General features: G+C 57.9%; 3 protein-coding genes across 4 annotated transcripts; all 3 read right to left on the reverse strand.

Annotated features, from left to right (window-relative positions):
- Positions 1-4,174: 4,174 nt before the first annotated feature.
- MCRIP1 (MAPK regulated corepressor interacting protein 1) lies at positions 4,175-6,391 on the reverse strand. Of its 2 annotated transcripts, XR_004782005.2 has the most exons (6): positions 6,319-6,391; positions 6,180-6,226; positions 5,983-6,101; positions 5,787-5,885; positions 5,099-5,666; positions 4,175-4,661 (listed from the first exon to the last, which is right to left on the reverse strand). XR_004782005.2 is itself a non-coding variant. In XM_035568641.2 (5 exons), exons 2-5 carry the CDS (start codon positions 6,185-6,187, stop codon positions 5,602-5,604), a joined length of 291 nt encoding a protein of 96 aa, XP_035424534.1. In that variant the 5' UTR covers positions 6,188-6,226; positions 6,319-6,391; the 3' UTR covers positions 4,175-5,601. The 2 variants fall into 2 exon arrangements, 1 of the variants encoding a protein (XP_035424534.1); XM_035568641.2 differs by having other exon boundaries at positions 4,175-5,666.
- A 627-nt stretch (positions 6,392-7,018) lies between these two features.
- On the reverse strand, positions 7,019-8,718 carry PPP1R27 (protein phosphatase 1 regulatory subunit 27). Its single transcript, XM_035568678.1, has 3 exons — positions 8,532-8,718; positions 7,285-7,435; positions 7,019-7,142 (listed from the first exon to the last, which is right to left on the reverse strand). Exons 1-3 carry the CDS (start codon positions 8,716-8,718, stop codon positions 7,019-7,021), a joined length of 462 nt encoding a protein of 153 aa, XP_035424571.1.
- Positions 8,719-11,244: 2,526 nt separating this feature from the next.
- P4HB (prolyl 4-hydroxylase subunit beta) lies at positions 11,245-20,383 on the reverse strand. The gene is made up of 11 exons (XM_035568603.2): positions 20,119-20,383; positions 19,765-19,971; positions 18,818-18,951; positions 18,463-18,600; positions 15,655-15,759; positions 15,250-15,375; positions 14,653-14,853; positions 13,896-14,016; positions 13,494-13,675; positions 12,953-13,039; positions 11,245-12,300 (listed from the first exon to the last, which is right to left on the reverse strand). Exons 1-11 carry the CDS (start codon positions 20,291-20,293, stop codon positions 12,217-12,219), a joined length of 1,560 nt encoding a protein of 519 aa, XP_035424496.1. The 5' UTR covers positions 20,294-20,383; the 3' UTR covers positions 11,245-12,216.
- Positions 20,384-21,428: the final 1,045 nt, after the last annotated feature.

The raw sequence follows: 21,428 nt of genomic DNA on the forward strand, positions 1-21,428 counted from the left end.
TGGGCACCCGTGCTCTCCTGGGAGACGGCACAAGCCAGCGGTGGCCACTGCCGGCGCTGAGCACCACAAGCAGTGCGGTGGGGCACGGGGCCGTGGGGCACGGGGCCGTGGGGTGCCCCACACCCAGGGCCCGGCACTGCCATCCGCACGGCCCCGCAGGTCAGGCCGGAGGCAGCCACCGTGTGGAGGAGCGCGGGGGGCCGGCACCCTAAGAGGCTTGTGCCTCGCACATGAGCGCTAAGCCCGGATGCCGTGGCTTTAGGAACCACAAGCGCTTTGTGCGGGGATTAGCCGCAGTCATGGCCCCACGCCGGGGGTACACCCAGCCCGACGGGTGGCGCTGGGCCGGACAGCCGGCTTCAGGTGCCTCCACGTCCCTGCGAGCCCCGGGCACGCTGCAGGACCCACGCGCACCCAGCACATGGGTCGTGCCGAGCGGGACAAGCTCAGTGCCGTGCCCCAGCAGCCAGCCTCAGCCCCACGCAGCCCACAGACCCCCCCAGCCAAGCATCCCCCCATGTGGCCCTGGCCCCAGCCCTGCCTGAACCTGCCGGGAGTGAGCCCCAGGCACAGCGAGGGCAGGGGCATCCGCGGTGCTGGCGCACCGTGGGGAGGGCCTGCCCACGGCATGGGCCCCGGCTGCGTGGCGCTTGGCTCCCGGCAGCAGCGGCGTGCCGGGCACGCAGTAATTTTCCTCTGTTTACTTCACAACTTGCCGGCTGCCCCAGCTGAGCCGTGCTCTGCTTGCCCGCCGTGCGCCCAGTCCAGCACCAAGTGGGGGCCGTGGGGCCTGAGCTGCGATGTTGGGGGCGGCCGGGGCTGCGGGACCACGACGCCGGGGCAGCAGCGCCCCTGGGGGAGTGGTGCCATGGGGCGGCGTGGGGAAGGCAGCAGGAGGGCAGGGATGGGGCTGAGGACGGGGATGGGGGTGAGGATGGGGATGGGGATGAACCCTACCCAGGGCTGTGGTCCTGCACCAGCCAGGGCAGCCCCTATGCAGACACTAGCTGCTTGCCCCCTTGGCTGCGGCCGCCACCACGGCCTCCTGACGCGGTAACAAGCCTAATTGAAGCAAATTGCTGGAGCACGAGGCGGTTTCTGGGAAGGTAAATACGGTCATCACGCGGCGCCGGGCTCGGTGCCTGCTGCTCCAGCATTGCCATGGCAACACCCCACTGTCCCCCCCGCCATCCCCTCGCGGCACTGTGATGCCCCGATGGGGCCAGGCTGGCCTCGCGGATCTGGGGACTCGGGGACCCCGGCACCCCCCCGCCAGCAGGATTCCGCTGGCACCCTGCGGTGGCTGCACCGTGGCCGCGGCTCCCTCGCGCCCCAAGCCAGCCCCAGCCCATGGTGGGGGGGGGGGGGGGGGGGCCCTGTGGCAACGTGGGCACCCAGCAGCACCCGCTGTCCCCAGAGCCGGGTGGCCAGCAGCGTGCCTGTGTGCACACAGGGTGGTTACACTCACACCCCAGACACGCACCCCCCCCCCCCCCCACCACAGCGCTCACACTCACACGCAGAGTACAGAGACACAGGGGCGCGTGCACACACACAGGCACACAGCTACACGCACACACAGTACAGAGACAGACACACACACACCTGAACACATCCACGCTGCACACGCAGTCTCACACACACTCGCACTCACAGCCACGCTCACCCACACGCTCTCGCACCCACTCGCCCTGCGCACACCGCCGGGTCCCGTACCCACAGCCCCCCCCCCCCCCCCCCCCCCCCCGCACCCACACGCTCCCAGCCCGACGGGGCTGACGTTCTGACATTTGTGGGCAGAGAAGCGCGGCGATGTGGCCGCTGGCGGCCGCGGGTTCCCATGGCAGCACTGGACGGGGACGTTCCGTGCCGGCCGTCGGCCCCGCGCTGCTCGCCCACCCACGGGCGCCCCGGCAGCCGCCACCGCGGCACCAGCGGGGTGCTGGGCGATCCCCGAGACCCAGGGAGTGCCGGCTGTCTGACCGGGGCTGAGCACCGCTGCTATGAAGAGGAACGAGCAGCAGAGACAGAAGACGGGGGAGAAACGGCAAACCAGGAGCGGTACCTGCGAGGCGCCCTCCTCCCCGGGTCACGGCGGGCATCCCCCCGGTGCCCCGCGAGGCCGTGGCACTTGGCTGCCGCCCGCCCGCAGCAATACGCCTGCTTCATCAAGGTAATTGGAGACCACAAATTGGTCTTCTAAGTAGATTCTGCCCGTTACCGTTCTCTCTTCCCACTACTTAATTCAATGATACAACACATACCTCTCCTCCTCCCACAACTTAATCTAATGATAAAAACCGCATCCAAGTCACGGCGAAAATAAACCATGGCCAGGTCCGGTTTTTATAGGTAAACAGCCTGGTCTCACTGGCCTCCGGCCTCACCCCTTCGCAGGGGCTCCCCCCGCCGCCTGAACTTCACACTTCCTGTCTGCTGTTTCACCGCGGTCACCCCTGTGGTTTGTTATTAGTCTTTATAAAAATCGTCTGTTTATAAAATCATTTTTGTATGACATTTCATTAGAGCCTGCCTGAGTGACCGCTTCGCCTCCAGCTTCACAGCACCCGAGCCAAGAGAAAAACAAGGCAGAGGCCGCTGGGCTGGGCTGCCGCAGCCCCACACGGCAGCGGGCAGCAGCTCCCCGTGGCCGTGGGGCCGATGGCAGCATGCTGCTGCCCGGGGTCTCCGCAGGCCGCTGCTCGGGGTCTCTGCACGCCACTGGCAGCAAGGGCCCACGTGCAGGCATGGGGCAGACCCACCCGCCGGCTGCCGGCACGCACGCTCCCCGCAGATCCCTGCGCCTTGCCTCGGGCTCTCTCAGCTCCATGACGGTGGAACCGGGGGCGCAGCCACAGCCCAGCCTCGTGCTGCAGGTAAGGGTCAGCCGAGCAGCGAAGCCCAGAGCCAGCGCGGGCGCTCCCTCCCTCTGTCCGCCCAGCGCGCACCGGCCAGCCTGCAGCACCCAGCAGACCACCGGCGGAGCCCCTCGCCTCCCCTGCAGGCACCGAGGCAGGACAACGCAGGACAACGCACACAGTGCGGGACAAGGCAGCTCCGTGCACATTTGGGGCCCCCAGAGCCAGGGCAACCCCGCTCGGCTGCCGCGCTCCTGGGACATGGGGGCTGCAGCCTCAGGCACATCACACAAGCCCCTGAGGAATGCTGGAAGCGCTGCTGCTCGCGAGCGGCCCTGAGAAGCTTGTGGAAAAGGCCCACCCGGCAGGAAAAGTCAAAGGAGACGGGCCGTGGTGGTAGTGACCCTAAATCTTTTGCTGCCGCTCCCGGCAGAGGGCACCTCCTGCAGCGCCTGGGGTGGAGCAGGGCCCGGGCACCATGCGGCCAACACAGCCGGCACACGCCCTCCTCGGCGATGTTTTGGAGATGGGAGGTAAACAGGGTCACTACGCAGCACGGAGGTGCACTTGAGGAGAAATTCTAGCAATGCTAAGTATAGTTTAAATGCCATTAAAGCAGGGGAGGGAAAAGGATACGAGTGTATTAATAGTCTCAACATTTAAATCTTTGGTCTAGCAACAGCTCCTAGGATGCTGGCTCGCAGGAGGGCTGCCAGAGCCCAAGGGCATTGTGCTACCAGCTCGCAGCGCCAGGCTCTGCATGCTTGCAGTGAAATTAAGAGCCCCAAGCAAGTGCGGGAGCAAGACCCCTTCTGGAAAATAAATAAATAAGAGGTGGTTTCTGTTCTCTGCATTACTTGTCCTCAGGACTTGGCCTGAAGGGGCACAGAAAACCCTGACGCTTATTGTCAGCACTCAAGTCTAAAACGGGAAGCACAGGGTTTGAGCGACAAAACAGGAAAAGTTCTGAACTCTAAAAAAGGGAAGAGCAAGGGCGCTACACCAGACAGGCTGGAGGCACACGCGGGCAGAGCAGCGTGCACACGCACCTCACGGGCACTGGCAGCCCAGGGAGGGCTCGGCCGGGCACAGCCCCGTGGGCCAGGTCCAGCGCCCACGGCAGCGACGTGGCCGAGAACCTCTCCCCAGCACCAGGCGCCGGCACTGCCAGGTGCGTCCAGGTGGCGTGCTGGGTGCCGCTCCCCCGCCGACAGAAGCCCCCCGAGGACAGCAGGCAGCAGCGTGACGCGGCCCCGGAGCTGACCGATGCTGCGGCGTGCAACGAGAGGAGCAGGCAGAGCCACGCAGAGGCAGACTCAAAAGGACACAAGCTTTTATTTACAACACTCCTCAAGTGACAGACAACAGAAAAAAAAAAAAAAAGAAAAAAAAAGGGAACAGTATAGCTCAATGACAACAAAGGAAAGTTAACAGCAATCACAACTCCCCTGCACCCTGCATCCGCCACGAAGCCCACTTGTGCTGGGCAGAGCCCCAGCAGCCCCCTCCCCACCAGCTCTCTGAGCTCAGGCAGGCAGCAGGCGGCTCCCACAGCTCCCCGCGTGTCCTAGGGACACCGAGCAGCCCCGCGGCCACGCAGCTCTCTGCCCGCACGGGTGTGAGGGTGCAGTCACTCTCCCTTGCGCAGAGGTGATTAGGCAGAAGGAACCTGAGCCTTGCCAGGGAAGCCAATCCCCGCAGCGAGTTAGACCTGCTCACCACAGCTGCCACACAGCAGCGCTTCTGCCAGCTGTGGAGGCCAGGTCTCTTCAAAGGGTGCATGTCTGGAAAGCCGTGTCAGTGCTAGAACAGCGAGGCATTGCTCAGGCAAGGATGGAAATAAGCTTCTTTCTGCAAAGGCAGCGCCAGCCCCCCCAACCCCCTCCCGCCACCTTCTGTGTTGCTGCCAGCGCACTGAGGCTGGGGGGAGCTGAGAGCAGCCCAGCGCTCCCCCTCCGAGCACCTCCAGGATGCTTGGGGCTGGGGCCAGTGCTGGTGCCCTCCTCTCCCTCCACCTGCAGGGAGAGAGGAGTAGCTTCGTCGTCAGCACCGCAGGGACCTGGCCCACTCTAAGCACAAGGAAAATCCGGCATCGGATATGGACCCAAGAGCTTTGGCAGCACTGATGAGTCCCAGGCATTAGCAGCCCAGGTACAAATTAAGCCCTCCCACCAGGGAGCAAGGAACAGGCAAAGTGTGCCAAAGCAGCAGCAGCCAGCTGCCAGAAGGTGCTGAACTACCTGGTGTTGAACTGGGGCCGCCTGTCTTGAGGCACAAGGTCAGCACCAAGTCTCCTTCACTCTCCCCTTGGCCTGCTCCAGCAACTGTGAGCCTTTGGGACGCAGAAGGGAGCAGAGAACTGGCGCTGCCGCTACTAACAACGCAGCTACTCGGCTCTGCCCTGCTGTACGCCAGACCCCAGCGAGCCTGAGTACGCAGCGCACCAGGGACAGAGATGGAAGGAGAATAAGTGACCTGTGAGCCCAGCACGAAGTGGAGGAGGACAGCTTGAGGCCAGAGAAAGCTGCAGGTTAGGGGCTGGAATCTTTTACAAGGGGCTCTGGATGCCTTCGGCGAGCCCCTAAGCATCTTGGAATTCAGGTAGCATCGAAGCCAGCCCCAAAGCCGACCGGCTCTCCACAGGCAGAGTACAGTAACCAGAGGAGGAAATCAACACAAAAATCTCAAATTAAATCTGCTTGAGGACCTTGGGAGACCAGCCAATCCGCGCGGAGGGCCCGCCTTAGGACTTCTTCGCGTCCTGTGCGTTCCTCCTCTTCAGATCGCTCAGGTCGACGGGTTTGAACGCTGCCGGGGAGAGAGGGGAGGGAGACACTCGGGCGGCAGAGGCCGCACCGCCGCCCCCGGCCCGGCCGGGCCCCGCCGCCGCCTCCGGCCGCAGCCGGCGGGGGGCGCCGCGGCGCTCACCTTTGAGGCTGGGGTTCGGCATCTTCTCCACGTACTCCTCGACCAGGCCGCGCTCGGCGCCCATCTGGCTGCGCAGGTCGCGCTCCACGCACTGCCAGGCTGCGGGGACACCGAGAGGGGCGGCTCGCCGCGGGCACCGGCCGCCGGGGGGGCACCGGCCGCCGGGGGGGCCCCGCGCCGCCGCCCCGCCGCTCACCCTCGTAGATGAAGCGCACGTTCTCCTCGTGGGCCGGCGTGAAGAGCTCGCCGCCGGCGCCGGGGGAGCGCGGCCCGCCGCTCCGCTTGCCGTTGTACACCACGCGGGACACGGGGGAGCTGAAAGCGAAGCGCGGGGCTCAGCCGGGCCGGGCCGGGCCGCGGCGGGGCCCGGGGCCGGCCCGGGGCGGAGCTCACCTGGCCATGGCGTCGTCCGTGCGGCGGCGCGGCTCGGCTCGGCGCGGCTGCGGGGAGAAAGGAGAGGGCGGCCAGGCCAGGCCGGGGCTAGGCCGCGGGCCGCCCGCCGCCCGTCGCCATGGCAACGCGCGCCCCTCACCTGGGCCCGGCTCCCGCCTCCGCTCGCCCTCGGGCCGCCACGGAAGCGCCGCAGCGCGCAGGCGCGGCCCCGCCCCCCGCCGGCCGGGCCCCGCCCACAACATCGCGTCGCCCCGCCCCGGCCCCGCCCTGACGCCAGCCCCACCCCCGGTCCGGGTCCGGCCCCGCCCCGGCGCCGAGCGCGCGCTCGGCCCGGCCCCGCCCCTGCACCGGCCCCGCCCCTGCCGTTAGCCCCGCCCCGTTCCGGCCCTTAGCCCCGCCCCTCCATTGCAATCAACGCGCTCTCTGCCATTAGCCCCGCCCCTTCCCTTAGCCCCGCCCCGCCCCAGCCCTTAGCCCCGCCCCATTCCAGCCCTTAGCCCCGCCCCTCCGTGGCAATTAACGCAGTCCCTACCCTTAGCCCCGCCCCTCCCATTGCTCTTAGTCCCGCCCCTGCTCTTAGCCCCGCCCTGCCCTTAGCCCCGCCCCACCCTTAGCTCCGCCCCTTAGCCCCGCCCGCCCCGGCCCTCGGCCCCGCCCCAGCCGTGCCGCGCAGCGTTGGTGGCAGAGCGCTTTATTGGAACGGGGGGGGCCGAGCGGCGGCACCGAGCGCACCCCGGCCCCCGGCCCCCGGCCCCCGGCCCCCCGGCCCCGGCCCAGCCCGGGCCCCCGCCCCGGCCCCCGGCCCCCGGCAGCCCCGCTGCCCGGCCGTGCTCCCCGCCTCAGTCCATGGTGGCGGCCTGGAAGAGCTGCAGCAGCTCGCTGTACTCGGGGTCGATGAGGTCCGAGGGCTTCTCCCCGGCGTCCGTGGTGGCCTCGGGGCTGGCCCCCAGGGACATGAGGTACCTGCGGGGACAGCGTCAGCCACCGGCCGCGTCCTGCCCGCAGCCCCCGGCACCTCCCGGGCGCGGTCGGTGCCCTGTCTGGCCCCGGGGCTCTGCGAGGCAGGGTCCCGGGGCAGCCCCGGCGCGGTGCTCTGGGCTCTCACCGGGCTATGTCAGCGTAGCCGTCGCTGCAGGCCATGTGCAGGGGCGTCCACCCGTTCTCGTCCTTCTGGTGGATGTCGGCGCCGTACTTAACGAGGAGCTTGACGCAGTCCAAGTTCCCGGTAAGCACAGCCTCGTGGAGGGCTGCCATGCCTGCGAGGAAGGGACGCGTTAGCCCCGCGCCGCGGCAGCGCTCCCCTGCTGCTGAGCGCCAGTTGTCCGCAGCCCAGGAAAGAGGTTATCAGGGAGATGAGTTTGGAAAGAAACAAACACTGAGGAAGCAAGAGGCGCTGCTGCAGGTTTCTGTTTCCCTTCTACAGCCTAAATGCTGCGTTTAAGGTGCAGCACCTGGCCCCCCTGTTGGGTCAGGCAGGACAGATTAAGGGACTGAGCTTCAGTGTCTGAGGCTCCTGAAGAGCCCCTCGCCAGCAGCCCGACCTGAGACTCTTTCAGGACTCCCACGGGCATAGCAGGAGAGCGTCTCAAGGGTCTTGCTCTGCTTGTCTTTCAGAAGTCCCTTACAGAGCAAGCGATGAAGCAATCAGCGTACATGGGAGGAAGCCCGGGTCATTTGAGACCATGCCTCCATGGCCATGTGACAGCAGACGCTGAAGCCAAGTACGAGAAAGAGACAAATCTGGGCTCTGAACCAGCCTGTATGGTTCAAGGCATTCCATAAACAATTTTTAGTGAGGCTGGGTACAAACAGAACACAATGCCTTCTTCGTAAACAATTAATTCTGCAAGTCCACAGACCCACACATGAGAGAGAGCAATGTTTGTGAGCAACGGACAGAGCCAGGAACAAGAAGCAGAACCTTGCTTCTCCCACTCTTTTTGCCAAATCAGGACAGAAGATACGAGTCCCACTGCCCAGTCCAGAGCTCTGTGTACTCACCCATGTTCTCTGTACCATTACCTTTTTGCCTGCTCCTTTTCTACGCCACACCACACTAGGTAGGTATGTAGGAGCACTGTCGTGCCTTGAAGGGACCCTGACAGCAAATTTCCCCCTTTCCTGCAGTGTTAAGGGGGCGTTGGGGCAGTGAGGCAGGACTCTCTCGGCCCTGCTGGCAATGGTAGGGGGTAGTACTCCTCACTGGGGGGGAAACAACTTGATTTCAACCTGCCACCCTGCCCAGGGTGGCCCACGTCTGAGCTTTGGCCACGCTGCTCTCTCGTCTCCCTTGCAGTCCACTGAGCTGTGCCACTGTGCAGATTCAGCTCTGCCAGCCCCAGCAGCACTCACCAGACGGGTAGATGGTGTCCAGAGCGACCTTCCTGGCACGTATGAACCTGCCCACCTGCTCCAGGTCCCCCTGCCTGATGTGGTCCTGAAAGACGACGTCATTGGGGAAGCGCACGGTGCGCGATGCTCTCAGTCTCTGGGAATACCGACCGTACCGGGGCATTGAGACGGGGAAATAGTCCTTCATGCTGAGCGCAGCCTTAGGACGCTGCCGAGGAAGAAGGGGGCAGAGGCATGTGGGGAACAGCCAGGTTGGTCAGAGCTCAGCACTCGCCGGCCTCGAAGCACTGCTCTCTCCTCTTCTGCCTCTTGGTCCCGTTTCACCAGTGGAGGGTGGTGGGCGCTGAGCCGGGCGCTGCCACCGGCCCTCCTGGAGCCTGTCCCCTGCTGGAGCCTGTCCCCTCCTGGAGCCCGTCGCGGGTGCGTGCCCCTCGCTGAAGGGCCCCTCGCAGCGTGCAGGGGCGGCGCTGGCCTCGTGCGGCTCCCTCAGGCTCTGGGCCCAGGACTGAGGGCTCTCCAGGCGCATCGCGTTATATAGGCTCCTGCGGGCTATTTTGGGTTGGTGCAGCTCATGCTATTTGCCATGATACTTTGTAATTGAGCTGCCCAGGCCGGTAGCCTCCCACTTTTGGGCAGAGGATGATGGCTCATCTTACTGCCCACCTGTTGATGTGCCCATCCAAGGGGTCAAATCTGTTGCATGGCTAGCCTTCAGAGGAGCCCAGGGCCCCGAAAACAGAACTGCCCAGCAGCAAGTCCTCACAGCACCACGGGCATGCCAGGGAGAAGACACAAATACGCTCACCAGGCGAGGGGAACTAGCCGCTCACGTACTGAGTAGCGAGCGTAACAGACATGTCAGCGCCGTGGTGCCAAATACATTCAGAGCTAAGTCACTTTCCTGTAGTTGCGTCAGCTGACTTGAAGGGAGCAGCATGAGCTGTGCTTCCCCGCACGACCGCAGGACGAGCGCAGCGACACACAGGGAGCACGCTGCAGCACCGCGGTACCACCGGTGACCTCGCGAGGCCGGGGGTGCTGCTGGTGCTCCTGATGCAGACGCAGAACCGGAGCACAGTGCCTGTCCTCGCTGCCCAACGCCGCAGTCCTGCTTCAAATTTTGTACTGGCTGCTGCGTAAGGGTAGGCTTCTACGGGACAGTTTCAGGAGAACAGCACTGCCACCAGCTGCTGCTGTGGTCAAAGGCCTGAAATGGGCCATCCGCTCAGAGGAATCTTTCAGATCAGCCAACAGCCAAGGGTTCAAGCAACAACTGCTCCTCCATCCTTTTTGCTGTCATAGTTTGGCCGTTTCAGACACACAAGCATGTTGCATTGTTTCACACTGACGGGGCCTGCCCAGCAGCACGTCACAAGCGATCCCTGTCCCACGTTAAGGCACAGAGCATTCATTCTGCACTGCTGCAGCTTCACCTTGTGCCAAGCTCCTGCCAGGTCAGCCTGTCTCACACCTGGGAACTGCCTGCTGCAGCTGTTCATCTTCTGGCAAACACACTGGTCTTTTCACTGTGTCTGCTCAGGCCTGCTTCAGGCACCACACGACAGGAGGCTGAACTGGCTGCTGCGGAGACAGAACACTTCCAGCCTGCTGTCTCGCAACAGCGATGAGTTGCGTACACAAGATGACTCTCACGGAGCCCTGCTCCGCCGAGAGCAGCCGGGGCGCATGAGAAAAGCTCCCCTCCTCTGAGCAGGTCTCAGACTATAAACAAAAGAGAATTGCCGCAGAGTTCAGCCTTGTTTACACTTTTAGTCGCTCCACAAAATGGACCTTTTCGAGCTGATTTCTAGGCAGGAGTACTCCCATGGTAATTCTTACTCACTTCTCTTTCTCTCCTCCCTCAAAATGCAAAGCAGCTTTCTTACCCAAAGCCGCTGCTAACAGCCAGCCCTTAGAGGACAGAGTGCCTGCCCTCCTCAGGTGTCACAGCGTTTATCAGCAGCTCCAGTACCGCAGCTCTGAAGGTTGCTGCACACCAGGACAGGACCAAGAAGGGCCCTTACTCCCAGGTAACTACAGCAGGTCAGAGCCCAGTGCCGTGCCACACTTGTGTTCTACCATTTCAGTGCACCCACGTTAGGTGACTGGCACCAGTAACCTCCTGAGGTGCCCTCCAGATTCACTAGGCCTCCCCATGTGACATTTATAGCATATTTCCTTACAAAAATATTTTCAGCATAAGTGACTGCTGTGGAAATAGCAGTGTGGCTCACTGGATCATGTGAGCCTGACTAGCAGCACTACAGGCAGTCCCAGGTTTCCCTGTAGGCAAATTCCTTGGTTAACTGCTCAGGAGCAATGAGGTCCCACCACCCCAAGCCAGCTGGCAACGAGAGCAGCTTACACTCCGAGGCCCTGCCGATGCATGCTTACTGCTCACAGAGGTGTTAGTTGTGTACCTCCAACAGCTCATTTAATCTGAGCCTGACGTGGTCATCTTAACTTTTCATGTATAGATTAGCTAATAGAAACTGCTTCATGCTGCTTAAGGCATCAACAGCCACCCGCAGAACTGGATGTGTTCAGAAAGTAGTTTCTCTCAAAAATACATTATCTACAAAGAACCTGAAAAACTGATGGTCTTTTCTACCACCACTTTGGTAGAATCACTTGAGAACCATCCTGGAACTCCGATCGTCTTCCAGCTCAGGTCCAACTATTTATTCTAGGTCCCAATAGACAGAGACAGTAGTATTAAAATCTCAACTTTATTTGGCCAACAAATGCAGTTCCAATGTTATTATAGCGGAATGCTAAGAGCAAGCCTGACACTGATCAGGCCTTTGAGGCACTCCCTTGTTCAAGTTCCTCCCCCAAGCCCAGTAATTTTAAGTTCCATGTTTGTTTTGTGTTTGATGTATTTTTAATCAGGCCCTCCCACCACCCACCTGCCTGGTCAACCCATTCAAAATAATGCATGTAAAGTGACTGCAAAATAGTCTTGCATTTGATCAAAAGGATGGCAACACAGCTAGGTCCCATCTAAGCTGGTAAGCCAGCAACCACCTCCACCCTCAGAGCCTGCCACAGCCAGTGCACATAGTATTCCACCCTTCCAGGTGTTTCGAATAGTCATCTCCAACTGTCTTAAAGTACAGGGAAAAGCTGGCCTACATGAAGAGAAGCACCTTCATAACCGCCTTCCACCAGGACCGATGCAGTCAGCCTAATCTGTCTTCCCTTACAGCTGCTGACTCCAGGGAAGAACAGCTGAGACCAATAAGAAACCTGCCAGGTGGTAAAAATCAGCTACAGGCTTTAGTTTTCAAAGATAAAAGGAAAAAGCTTTCTTCGAAGGTATTAGTGGCAAGGCTCCAAAATGTTGGGCTATTAAACTCATGCTACCACTTCACAACCTGCTTCTATCCAGAAGAACAGAATACTTGAAACAAAAAGCTGTGTACAAAAAAAGTACATCACAATAAAAAAAAATGAACCCAGCTGGCAGGGCTGGCTACCTAGTGACAGATCCCTTTTCGAAAGTGAAAGAAAAAGATAGTCAAGTGTAAAGAGAAGTGAGGGTGAAGTGTTACTTTAAAAGCCAATCCCTGGATTTCCAGTCATTCATCTCCTGTTTTAAATCTTAATGGGTTTCTGACTCACTGGGCTGCGTAACAGCAGCCAATTTAGTGTCTGATTTTTGGGTGATGTAGATCAGTCTTCTTTACAACTCATCCTTTTGGATTTTCTGCTCATCATCACCTTCCTCAAGGTCTGTTTCTTCATCTGTCTCCAGATCCTCCAGATCCTGCGTAGTAGACAAAGATAACTACTTGTTTCTGGCATATCAGTCAGATCCAAAACCAAATAGTGAACAGTTTCTCTAACATGTTTGCTGCTGCCATGTCAACAGTACATCCAGAGACTACCAGGAGTACTCAGTTTGGGATGTTACAGATTAGAACCCTCTGAAAAGCAGTACCATAATCGGTAACACCCTCCACCCAGGCAGGTGAGGAGCTTCCAACTAAATATACAGCATGTGACATTCATCATAGCACTCAAGTTCAAAATGCAGTGAGCAAGAGCTCTTAAAGAACAAGCCCTAAATACACCAGCATTTTGCGCAATGACCAAAGGCAGCCTGTTTAAGTTTAGAGGTTATTGTACCAATAGTTCCCATGCTCTTGTATTTTAGCCTCTCAAGAGAGATTTATTTCACACCGAACTCAAGTATTCTTAATAAAATGAGTCCATTACAACAGGCCAGTGGCTAGCCAGGCTGCAAGTGAACTGAGAGGTCGCATTTTATGTAGACACTTTTGCTCACCAACAATACATACCCTTTCCTGCCACATAGCCCACAATCTTCAGGGCTTAGGATTTGATCACTCTACCCAAACCAAGGAATACTCCGCATTTTGCAGAGTTAGAGTACCGTATTAATTTATATTACTCACATCATCAGCTGCTGCCCCATCCTGTCCTCCACTCTCCAAGAATTTTTTGAATCCTTCTAGCGTCCTCTCTCCATTGTAGTCAATTACCTACACAGGAAAACACATCAAAATAACTGTTACATGCACCTACAGAACCACACCCCTGGAGAGGAGAATTCTCTTTCTGAGCAACAGTTAACATGCCAAGCAAAAGGGAATTTAAAAATTCACCTTCACCCATATGAGACGAAGGAAAACAGCTCAGCCACTAGACTTCAGAGATCACTGCGAGGAGAGAATAGCCTGCAGATGAGCACACTGTCTTCTGCTGTACTTCCTCTTTCCCCACTCCCACTTCCCATCCCCAAACTGTTTCCTATAACCCAGCCCCCCCCCCCGCCAAAAGGGTCTCAGACATCCTGTAGACCTGATGTATTCTATCCCTACAGAAGGGAAAGCCCTCCCACAAGCCTCTGTCCAAAAAGGAACTCAAGCAGACAACTTAAGCATATCTAGTGCTCCCTCATTATTTGATCTGTAGAAGTGTCAGCTGTCTTCTTACATTTCTGCCAGAGCCTGCAGGGAAGAACTTGAGTGTGGGAAAGCTGTGGATTTTCACTGCTTCTACTTCATTGGCTGTTGAATCCATCTTGGCAATGACAATGTTCTCGTGGTCCCTGTAGGTCTCTCCCAGCTTGTCCCAGATAGGAGCCAGCTGCTTACAGTGACCACACCAGGGGGCATCTGTTAATTAACAAACATATTTAGCACCAACAGCCCAGCAAGTTAACACCACACACCACCTAGACCCCACGCCAGACAAGAGTTCACATTCGTTTTCAACTGATGCACTCCCTTTGTGGCTTGGACTCTGTAAGATGCTTTCTCCCCAGTCCTGGTCATGGAATATTTTGGCACTCCTTTTATACCAGTTACTTGGAATTCATTGTTGAAAAACACTTACAGAACTCCACAAAAACGTTCTTATTCTCATCAAAAGCAACTTCTTCAAAATTCTTCCCAACTAGAACTTTGACAGGCTGTTTGTCCCAGTCTTCAGGAAGATCTTGGCTCATCAGATGGGGCTGGAATAGAAAGTGAAATTCAGACATGCGCAATCTGCTATACAGCTACTTGGAATGTCCATGAATCACATAGGCTGGAAAGCCTGAGTTAACCATACCCAAGTGCCCCCAGTCACAGACTACAAGCAAATCAGATACATCAGTCACTTCCTCTTCTGCTAATATAAAGTCTACTCCCCACCCTGAAGTGTGAAAACGGGTGCTCTTTTGTGGGAAGAACTGCAGTTTTAGCTCTGGCAGCAATATTGTTTCCTTCCCACAATGTTATTCTCTAAGGACAGAGCTTAGCTAAACAGTCACTGCTGGAGTCAGATGCACGTAGCTACCTCCACCAGATTAGAGCCAAAAGCTCTTTAACTGTGCCACGCAAGTTAGTACCTTCCATGGCTTATTAGCAGGAAGAACAGCACAGCTCCAAGAAGCAGGAAGAGCAGACCTCGATTGTAGTCAGGTACCAGCACCTAACTTGCTTTCCTACAGTCTTCACGCCCCAATGTTTTTACACTATTTTCAGCACAAAGGCTGCTAGATATCCTGTACATTAGTTGGGTGATTTGCACATTTCATACAGCTCTTCACAGGGAGAATTTTTAGGACTTGCTCAGCCAGTAGGTTTAGCATTAGCAGCATTGTTACCTTGATCTTGCCCTCCAGGAATTTATTACAGAACTCTCTGATCTTGTCTGCTGTGAGGTCATCTGATTCAGGTTTGTATTTGGTCATTTCTTCCTCCAGGGTGATCAGACGTACAGCTGGACATTCTTCTTTCTTTAGGCCAAAGAACTCCAAAATCCTTTGATTGTCACTGTGGTCACTGTCTATGAAGATGAACAGGATCTTTGGAGGAAAGAGATAATATGATGAAGACAGGTATCTCTTGGCTAATGATACTTTACACAGACACCTGTAGAGCTAGACAGGAGCTAAACAGCCAAGCCTGTTAGGAGGGCACCCTGTCACAGCACACATGCTAAAGCTGCAATGCTTTAAGCAGCACATGTGCAAACCTGGCATCAATGTTTAAGTCGCATCCAGAAGAAGGAAAGTCATAAGTTAACTACTATTCCTTAATGGGTTATACAAGCCAGTGACTCAGACACCTACTACCAGGAGAGAGGCAGAGGAAGTGCTAGCTTCAACTCTTCCTCCGCAGCTGTTAAGTGGGTACAGGCAGAGAGTGCTACAGTTCTGTAGGAGGTGGTCACATAATTCAGTCCCAGAAGTCCATCTTACCTTCCCTTTGAAGCTTCCAGCTGCGCTCTTGAAATTATCCAGTTTCCCTTGATAGTCAGACACGCTTTTTGGTAAGAAGAGCAGAATATGAGTCTTGATCTCTCCTCCAAAGATTTTAGGAGCAGTCTGAGGAGTAGAAAATAAAACCGAAAATAAAGCTTGGCTCTGCTATTCTCATTAGACCACAGAAGTCAGAATACTGCAGGACTGCTTTGAACAGCAAGCTTATACCTCCTTTCTCTTGCGTTCTTCCTTTACTTGATTCAGCTCTAGCATAAGCAATTTTTAGACCACTCCATAACATCAAACTAGTGCCAGCTCCAAGCTAAGAGCTGACTACATTTTAAACTTTGTTGCATTCATACAGTAGCTATGGAAAAAGGCCCCAAATATCTGAACACCTACCTGTTCAGTGAACTCTATAACCAGAGGCAACTGATTAGACTTGATGAAGTTCAGTAGGTTATCTTTTGTGAGATCCCCTTCAAAGTTGTTACGGCCTTCATCAAACTGCAGAGAGAAATATGGTCACCACATTTTCACAAAGTGTGAATCGAGGTTCTCTTCCTCCTGGCAAGCAGTCTTAAGTCACCCCCTAACAGCCAGACAGACATCCAGCTTACATCGTAACACTGTTCTGCAGAAGCATGAAACCATTCGTGAAACAGGTCACCAAGAAGGACTTTTTGTAGCAGTCTTACAGCACTGTAAAAGGCATTAATTAGGTAGACCAGTGAGGAGCTTCCAGAGCACAGACAGCTTCCTGCTTACGAGTTCGCAGCACCAGAGTAGATACACACACATCAACTGGCCAGTGCTATGAAAAGTCCGAGAGCAAAGCCTCACCGTGCTATGAAAGTAAGTAGTGGCTTACTGAGCTCTACACGGTTGGTTCAGCCTCTATTGTTAGAGCAGACAGCACAAGTTCAACACATCGCACTATAGGTGCCAAATCCCTTTTTATATTAGACTAACACCTGCATCTGATCAGGATTCTCAGAACCCGCCCGACAGCCTGGAAAGGGAAATAGCTTTAAGGGAACATGAAGGTTAAAGAGAGGATGTGCAGAACAACACAGCAGTCCCATGGCACAGCAACCCTCAAGTTACTGGCAGAAGCAAGATAGTGGACTCAGATAACCTTCTATTAGAGGAAGCAAAAAAGTCACAGCTGAAAAGCTGAGCAAAACACTAAACATTTTAAAGTAGCTATGAAGTTACTTTCCAGAGTATTGCTCATGTCCTTAACACCTTCAAAGCAGTTGTTTGAGGGTCTTTGGAAGCATGGATAATGCACACAAAGAATAAGGCAAGAACGCTGAGCCACAAGGGCCAACAAACCCTCTTGATTTAAGCTCAGCTAACCACAGGACTCTGAGCCAAAGTCCAAAATCAGACCTGCTGGTAAAATAAAAGGCAGGTCAGTTCTTATGCCATTATATTTTGTTACCACTGGTGCTCATTTTCACCTTGGTTCGCGGGAGACTGGACAAGTTTTAGAACTCTCATGGCACGCCACAATGACTACCAGTGTTAGAAGATAGTACATCAGATCAAATCCGCACAATTCCGTTTTGCTGCTTAGCCACCTAAGACTGTGGAACACACTGCATAGAACTAAGCATGTAAAAATGGGTAGCACAGGTAACAAATTAAACCCAGTGTGACCACCTGTTAGTGCTGGAAGTCCTAGCTGTGTCCTAGCCACTTAAGGCAACGTCCTCAGTTGCTCTGAACTCTGAGCCAGATGCTGCTACTCCCCACCGAAGAGATGGTTTTAACGGAACATCTCTATCCGGACTTGAGTGTTTGCAAGGATTTTTCTTAACTTCCCATGTCCTTTGACAAGTAGCTATTTCAGCCTGGTATTACCCATGAATAGAGTATACACAGGAATTACATACCAAAAGCTGTACATGCAAGAACAGCAAAGTACAGGTAGTAATGCAGCCAAGAACCAAATACTGCTGTTCTCCCCCAGCCCCGGCTCTCCCAGTTGTGAGATCCTAGCATCTCAAACTTGTCAGCCAGATAATAGCTGGATGGGGCTTTGAGCAACCTGGTCTAGGGGAAGGCGTCCCTGTCCGTGACAGGGAGGTTCACATTGGACTATCTTTAAGGTCCTTTCCAACCCAAAGGATTGTGATCCTACAATAGCATACTTGTACCCTTGGCCATACTAATCAGAGGAACCCTCTGACTTACTAACACCACAAAGCTAACTACAATTTCAGATGTGTAGTGAAATGAAACAAGCTATTTCAGCTGGAAGAAGAATAAAGTAGGAATTCATTAAGTTCTTTAGCCTGTCTTAGGCCAGACTGACAACTGTGATTAGATTACATGCATCGGTTGGAACCCAAAGCTGCACTCTATCCTACCCTGCTGCACGCGCCCATATGTGCGGTGCAACCCAACCTAAGGAACCTCAACTTGTCTTCTCAAACCTAAAATTTCATCCCATGACTCGGCTTTTAATAGGCAAGACAACATCAATAAGTTTATTTCCAATTCTGCAGATGACCAATGTCCCTTCACACATAATCCAACAGCCCCAGCCTCGTCAGCTGCAGCTGCAAATCCTCTTAGGAACTTTGCTGTAATCACTATGCAGCAGAACCCACGGCAATGTGAGACAGAACTCCTGGAAGCAGACATCAACCAACTGCAGAGCTCAGTAATGGGTGCATTTAAAGCAACTTCGTTAAGCCACAACCTAACAAAATATCATGGCAAGTCATCAAGAGCTTGGCTATCGTTCTGTTTAAGGCCTTTAAATCTCAAAAAGGGACACAGAAGACCTTGGTTACAGCCAGAAGTATTTTAAAGATTGTGTTGACCGTCACTGTGCTGCAGCCAGAAACTCGAGAAACAGGAAAGTGAAAGTGAAGAAACGTTCTGGATGCAAAGCTCAGCAGCCTCAAAGGCAACGCACAGCCAGGAAACTGCCGAGGCCGCCCTCTGCTGTCCAAAGGCCACTCCCCTGCCTACTGCACCCTGCCAAGGGACTCGGCTCCACTGCCCCCAAACAGGACCACAGGCTCGGCTTTTCCCCCCTCCTCCAGGCTCTGAGGCTTGGAAATTAGACTGACAGCACAGAATCTTCTGCAGTTTCATCCAGGAGCACCCTCGTAAATCTAATTCTATTTAGAGAAGAGGTAAGACAAGGAAAAAGACCCAAGGTGTGGGGGTCATGTTTGCACCAACCCATACCTTCTTGAAAAGAACCACTCCATCTTTGCTAAGCTGGTACTTGGAAAACACATCATCACTGGAGGAAATCCCAAAAGGAATGTCGTCCACAGATTCTGCTGCCAACAAAAACTCCTTTGCAGCCTCTGATGTCAAATCCTGGAGAATAAAGGAAAGTATTTCACATGAGACACAAACCAAAGCATAAACATCCCAGGGCTTACCAGCCAGAGAACTTGAAGATCAAGTAAGACAGGACAGCAAGTGTTTCACAACTTATGAGGAGCCTTCCCCAGCTGTCAGATCCCCATGGGACAGAAGCAGGAAAGGCGCTGCACATACACAAGAGCCTCTCAAAGGGAAGCACCAACTCTACCTTAAAGAAGCCAATGACAGCCACTTCATTGGAGTCCACTAACGTCTCTGCTGCAGCAACATCTGTCAGGGTAGTTGCAGCCGGGCCAGTGCGTTTCTTCAGCCAGCTGACAATGTCATCTGCTTCTCTGCCAGCTACACCAGAAAGATAGAGAACACCAATTCACTTTTTATCCCCCAACTAAGAATACAAAAACCCTAAGTCCCCAGAGAGAGTGCTCGGCAGCTGGCTGATAGCTTGGGAAGAACTGAGATACCGTTTACGCAACTCTTTCTTTCCCCTCCTAGCGTAATTAAGTGCATCCGTAATTGTCAAGTCACTGTACAAGGGCTCTCAGGAATCCACTTGTCTCACAACTGGTCTAGCCCAAGCATGCTCATAAGCTTTGATCAGCAACAGGGAACTGCTGAGACACCGCTGCTGTTTCAAGGGAACGTGCCATGTCTTCCTTTCAAAATTCAGCGCTCCGCAGGTTATCCTCAGAGCCCTGAACCACGGGGCTTAACGCAGCTCATCTCTGCTGCGCTTTAAGTCTTGGCCTCGCTTATCCTTTTGCCTCGAGCTTTCCGTTCGGCCCTTTACCCAGCCACCCGAGCACTTTTTCAGTTCTTGGTGCCACATGGATTGAGCTGAGTCAAGCCGGGGAACAGAGCAGGCTCGGAACGCTCTGCTTGCCTCCAGCAGGACAGCCCTGCCTTCCTTCGCCCACCGTGCATCTGTCCCCAGGTTCACTGCCCTGCCGGGGGCAGGCACGCCCCCCGCCACCCCAAGCCTCGCACCCGCGGCCCCGTTCACGTGCCCTGCCCAGGCACAGCAGGCTCCGCTCCCAGGAGCTCGCCGTGGACCTTGTCCAGCCCCGGCCCCGGCGGAGCGGCGCCACGTGGGAGCGCGGGGCCGGGTGCGGGCCCGGTGCCACGTCGCTGCCCTCTGCCCCCGGCGGCGCTCACCTGTGTACTCGCGGGGGGCCGCCCGGTCGCCGTTGCGGAAGAACTTGATGGTGGGGTACCCGCGCACGCCGAACTGCTGCGCCAGCTCCGACTCCTCGGTGGCGTCCACCTTGGCCAGGCGGATCTCCGAGCCCTCCGCGCGCAGCTTCGCCGCCGCCTTCGCGTACTCGGGGGCCAGCGCCTTGCAGTGCCCGCACCACGGCGCGTCTGCGGCGGGGCGGGGCCGTCAGCGGCTCGGCACGGACCGGACCGGACGGCGCCGCGCCCCCCCGGCACCCCCGGGTCCCCCGCGGGTCCCCCCGGGCCCGCGCCCCGCCCCGCCCCCCCGGGGCGCCCCCCCCGCCCCGCGCTCACAGAACTCGACGAGCAGGTAGCGGTGCGCCGCCAGCGCCTGCTCGAAGGAGGCGGCGCGCAGCACCAGGACGCCGTCCTCCTCCTCCTCCTCCTGCGCGGGCGGCTCGGCGCGGGGCAGCGCGGGCGCGAGGCACAGCAGCAGCAGCGCCACGATCGCGCGCGGCAGCGCGGCCATGGCGGGACGGGACGGGCCGGGACGGGGCCGCCGCGGCGCCGCCTCCGCTTATAAACCCGCCTCCCCCCGCCGCCGCCGCGCCCCATTGGCCGCGCCGCGCCAGCGCCGCCGCCGCCTGCCATTGGCTCGGGGCCGGCCGCGCGGCTCCCATTGGCCGGCGCGCCGGGCGCGCCCCCCGCCCGCCGCCGCGGGTTGGCCGCCGGGCTGGCCGCGCCGCCGCGGGCCGCCGTTGGTCCCTTTCCCCGCTGCGGCGGCCCCCATTGGTCGGCGCCGCCGTCTCGCGCGGCCGCCCGCGCCCAGTCGGCGGCCGCCCGCTCTCAGACGTGGCAGTGGGGCGGCCCCGGCGGGCGGCACTGCGCCTGCGCGCGGCCAGACGCGCGTGGTGGATTCTGACTGGGCCGCGGCCGCCGCCCTCCGACCCGGCCCGGAAGCGGAAGCGGCGCTTCGGGCGCGCGCCTCGCCGCAGCCGCAGGGCCCGCGGGCACGTGGCGCCAGGCCCCGGGCGGGCGGCGGGGGCGGGGCGGGACCCCCGGACCCGCTGCGGGGCGGTCCCGGCACCAGGGAGCCGCTGGGGCCCCCCGGCCGCCCGCGGAGGCGCAGAGGGGCCCCAGGTGCCGCCGACGCCCGGCGGCCTCCTCACGGCCCGGGCACGCGGCAGCGGCGGGGCGGCCCCGCGCGGGGCCTGGGGACCGGAGGCCTCGAGCCCCGGCGTCCGGCGGGCGCTGGGCCCCGTGCGCTGCGGGGCCCGGGCTGCTGCGGGGCCCAGCGGGGCCCGAGGGCCCCTCCCCTCCCCCCCGCGGGGAGCGCGCCCGGCCTTTGGCTGCGGCGTTGGCAGCGGGCGGTTGGCCGAGGGCAGCTCCCGCGGCCCCGGGCGCCCGCTGATAAGCGCCGCAGCAGGGGCGGGTGGCGCAGGAGCCGGCCCCGCTGCCCGGCCGCGCCCTGCCGAGCTGCCAGCATGGCAACGGCTGGCAGGGAGCGCGGAGTCAGGGAACAGCCGAGTTGGAAGGGACCCGCAGGGATCAGCGAGTCCAAGGAGCAGCGAGATCTGCTCTTTGCTCTCCTTTCTTCGCCTTGCGAGGGCTGGGCCGCGAGTGCCCAAGGCCAGCAGGGCTGGGAGCAGGGAGCTCCCCACCTC

The sequence above is a fragment of the Cygnus atratus genome, chromosome 18 (assembly GCF_013377495.2).
Source record: "Cygnus atratus isolate AKBS03 ecotype Queensland, Australia chromosome 18, CAtr_DNAZoo_HiC_assembly, whole genome shotgun sequence".
Taxonomy (NCBI): Eukaryota; Metazoa; Chordata; class Aves; order Anseriformes; family Anatidae; genus Cygnus; species Cygnus atratus.

Excerpts from the sequence above, each read along its gene's own strand:
- MCRIP1 (XM_035568641.2), bottom strand. Across the intron at positions 5,886-5,982 it reads CGTGCGCTTCATCTACGAGG|CCTGGCAGTGCGTGGAGCGC; the intron begins GTGAGCGGCGGG and ends GTGTCCCCGCAG. Across the intron at positions 5,667-5,786 it reads GCCGAACCCCAGCCTCAAAG|CGTTCAAACCCGTCGACCTG; the intron begins GTGAGCGCCGCG and ends TCTCCCCGGCAG.
- PPP1R27 (XM_035568678.1), bottom strand. The coding sequence starts at position 8,718 with ATGAAGGACTATTTCCCCGTCTCAATGCCCCGGTACGGTCGGTATTCC. Across the intron at positions 7,436-8,531 it reads GGACACCATCTACCCGTCTG|GCATGGCAGCCCTCCACGAG; the intron begins GTGAGTGCTGCT and ends CCTTCCTCGCAG. Across the intron at positions 7,143-7,284 it reads GGCTACGCTGACATAGCCCG|GTACCTCATGTCCCTGGGGG; the intron begins GTGAGAGCCCAG and ends CTGTCCCCGCAG.
- P4HB (XM_035568603.2), bottom strand. The coding sequence starts at position 20,293 with ATGGCCGCGCTGCCGCGCGCGATCGTGGCGCTGCTGCTGCTGTGCCTC. Across the intron at positions 18,952-19,764 it reads GGCCCCCCGCGAGTACACAG|CTGGCAGAGAAGCAGATGAC; the intron begins GTGAGCGCCGCC and ends TTTCTGGTGTAG. Across the intron at positions 14,017-14,652 it reads TCCTGGAGGGCAAGATCAAG|CCCCATCTGATGAGCCAAGA; the intron begins GTAACAATGCTG and ends TTTCTATTCCAG.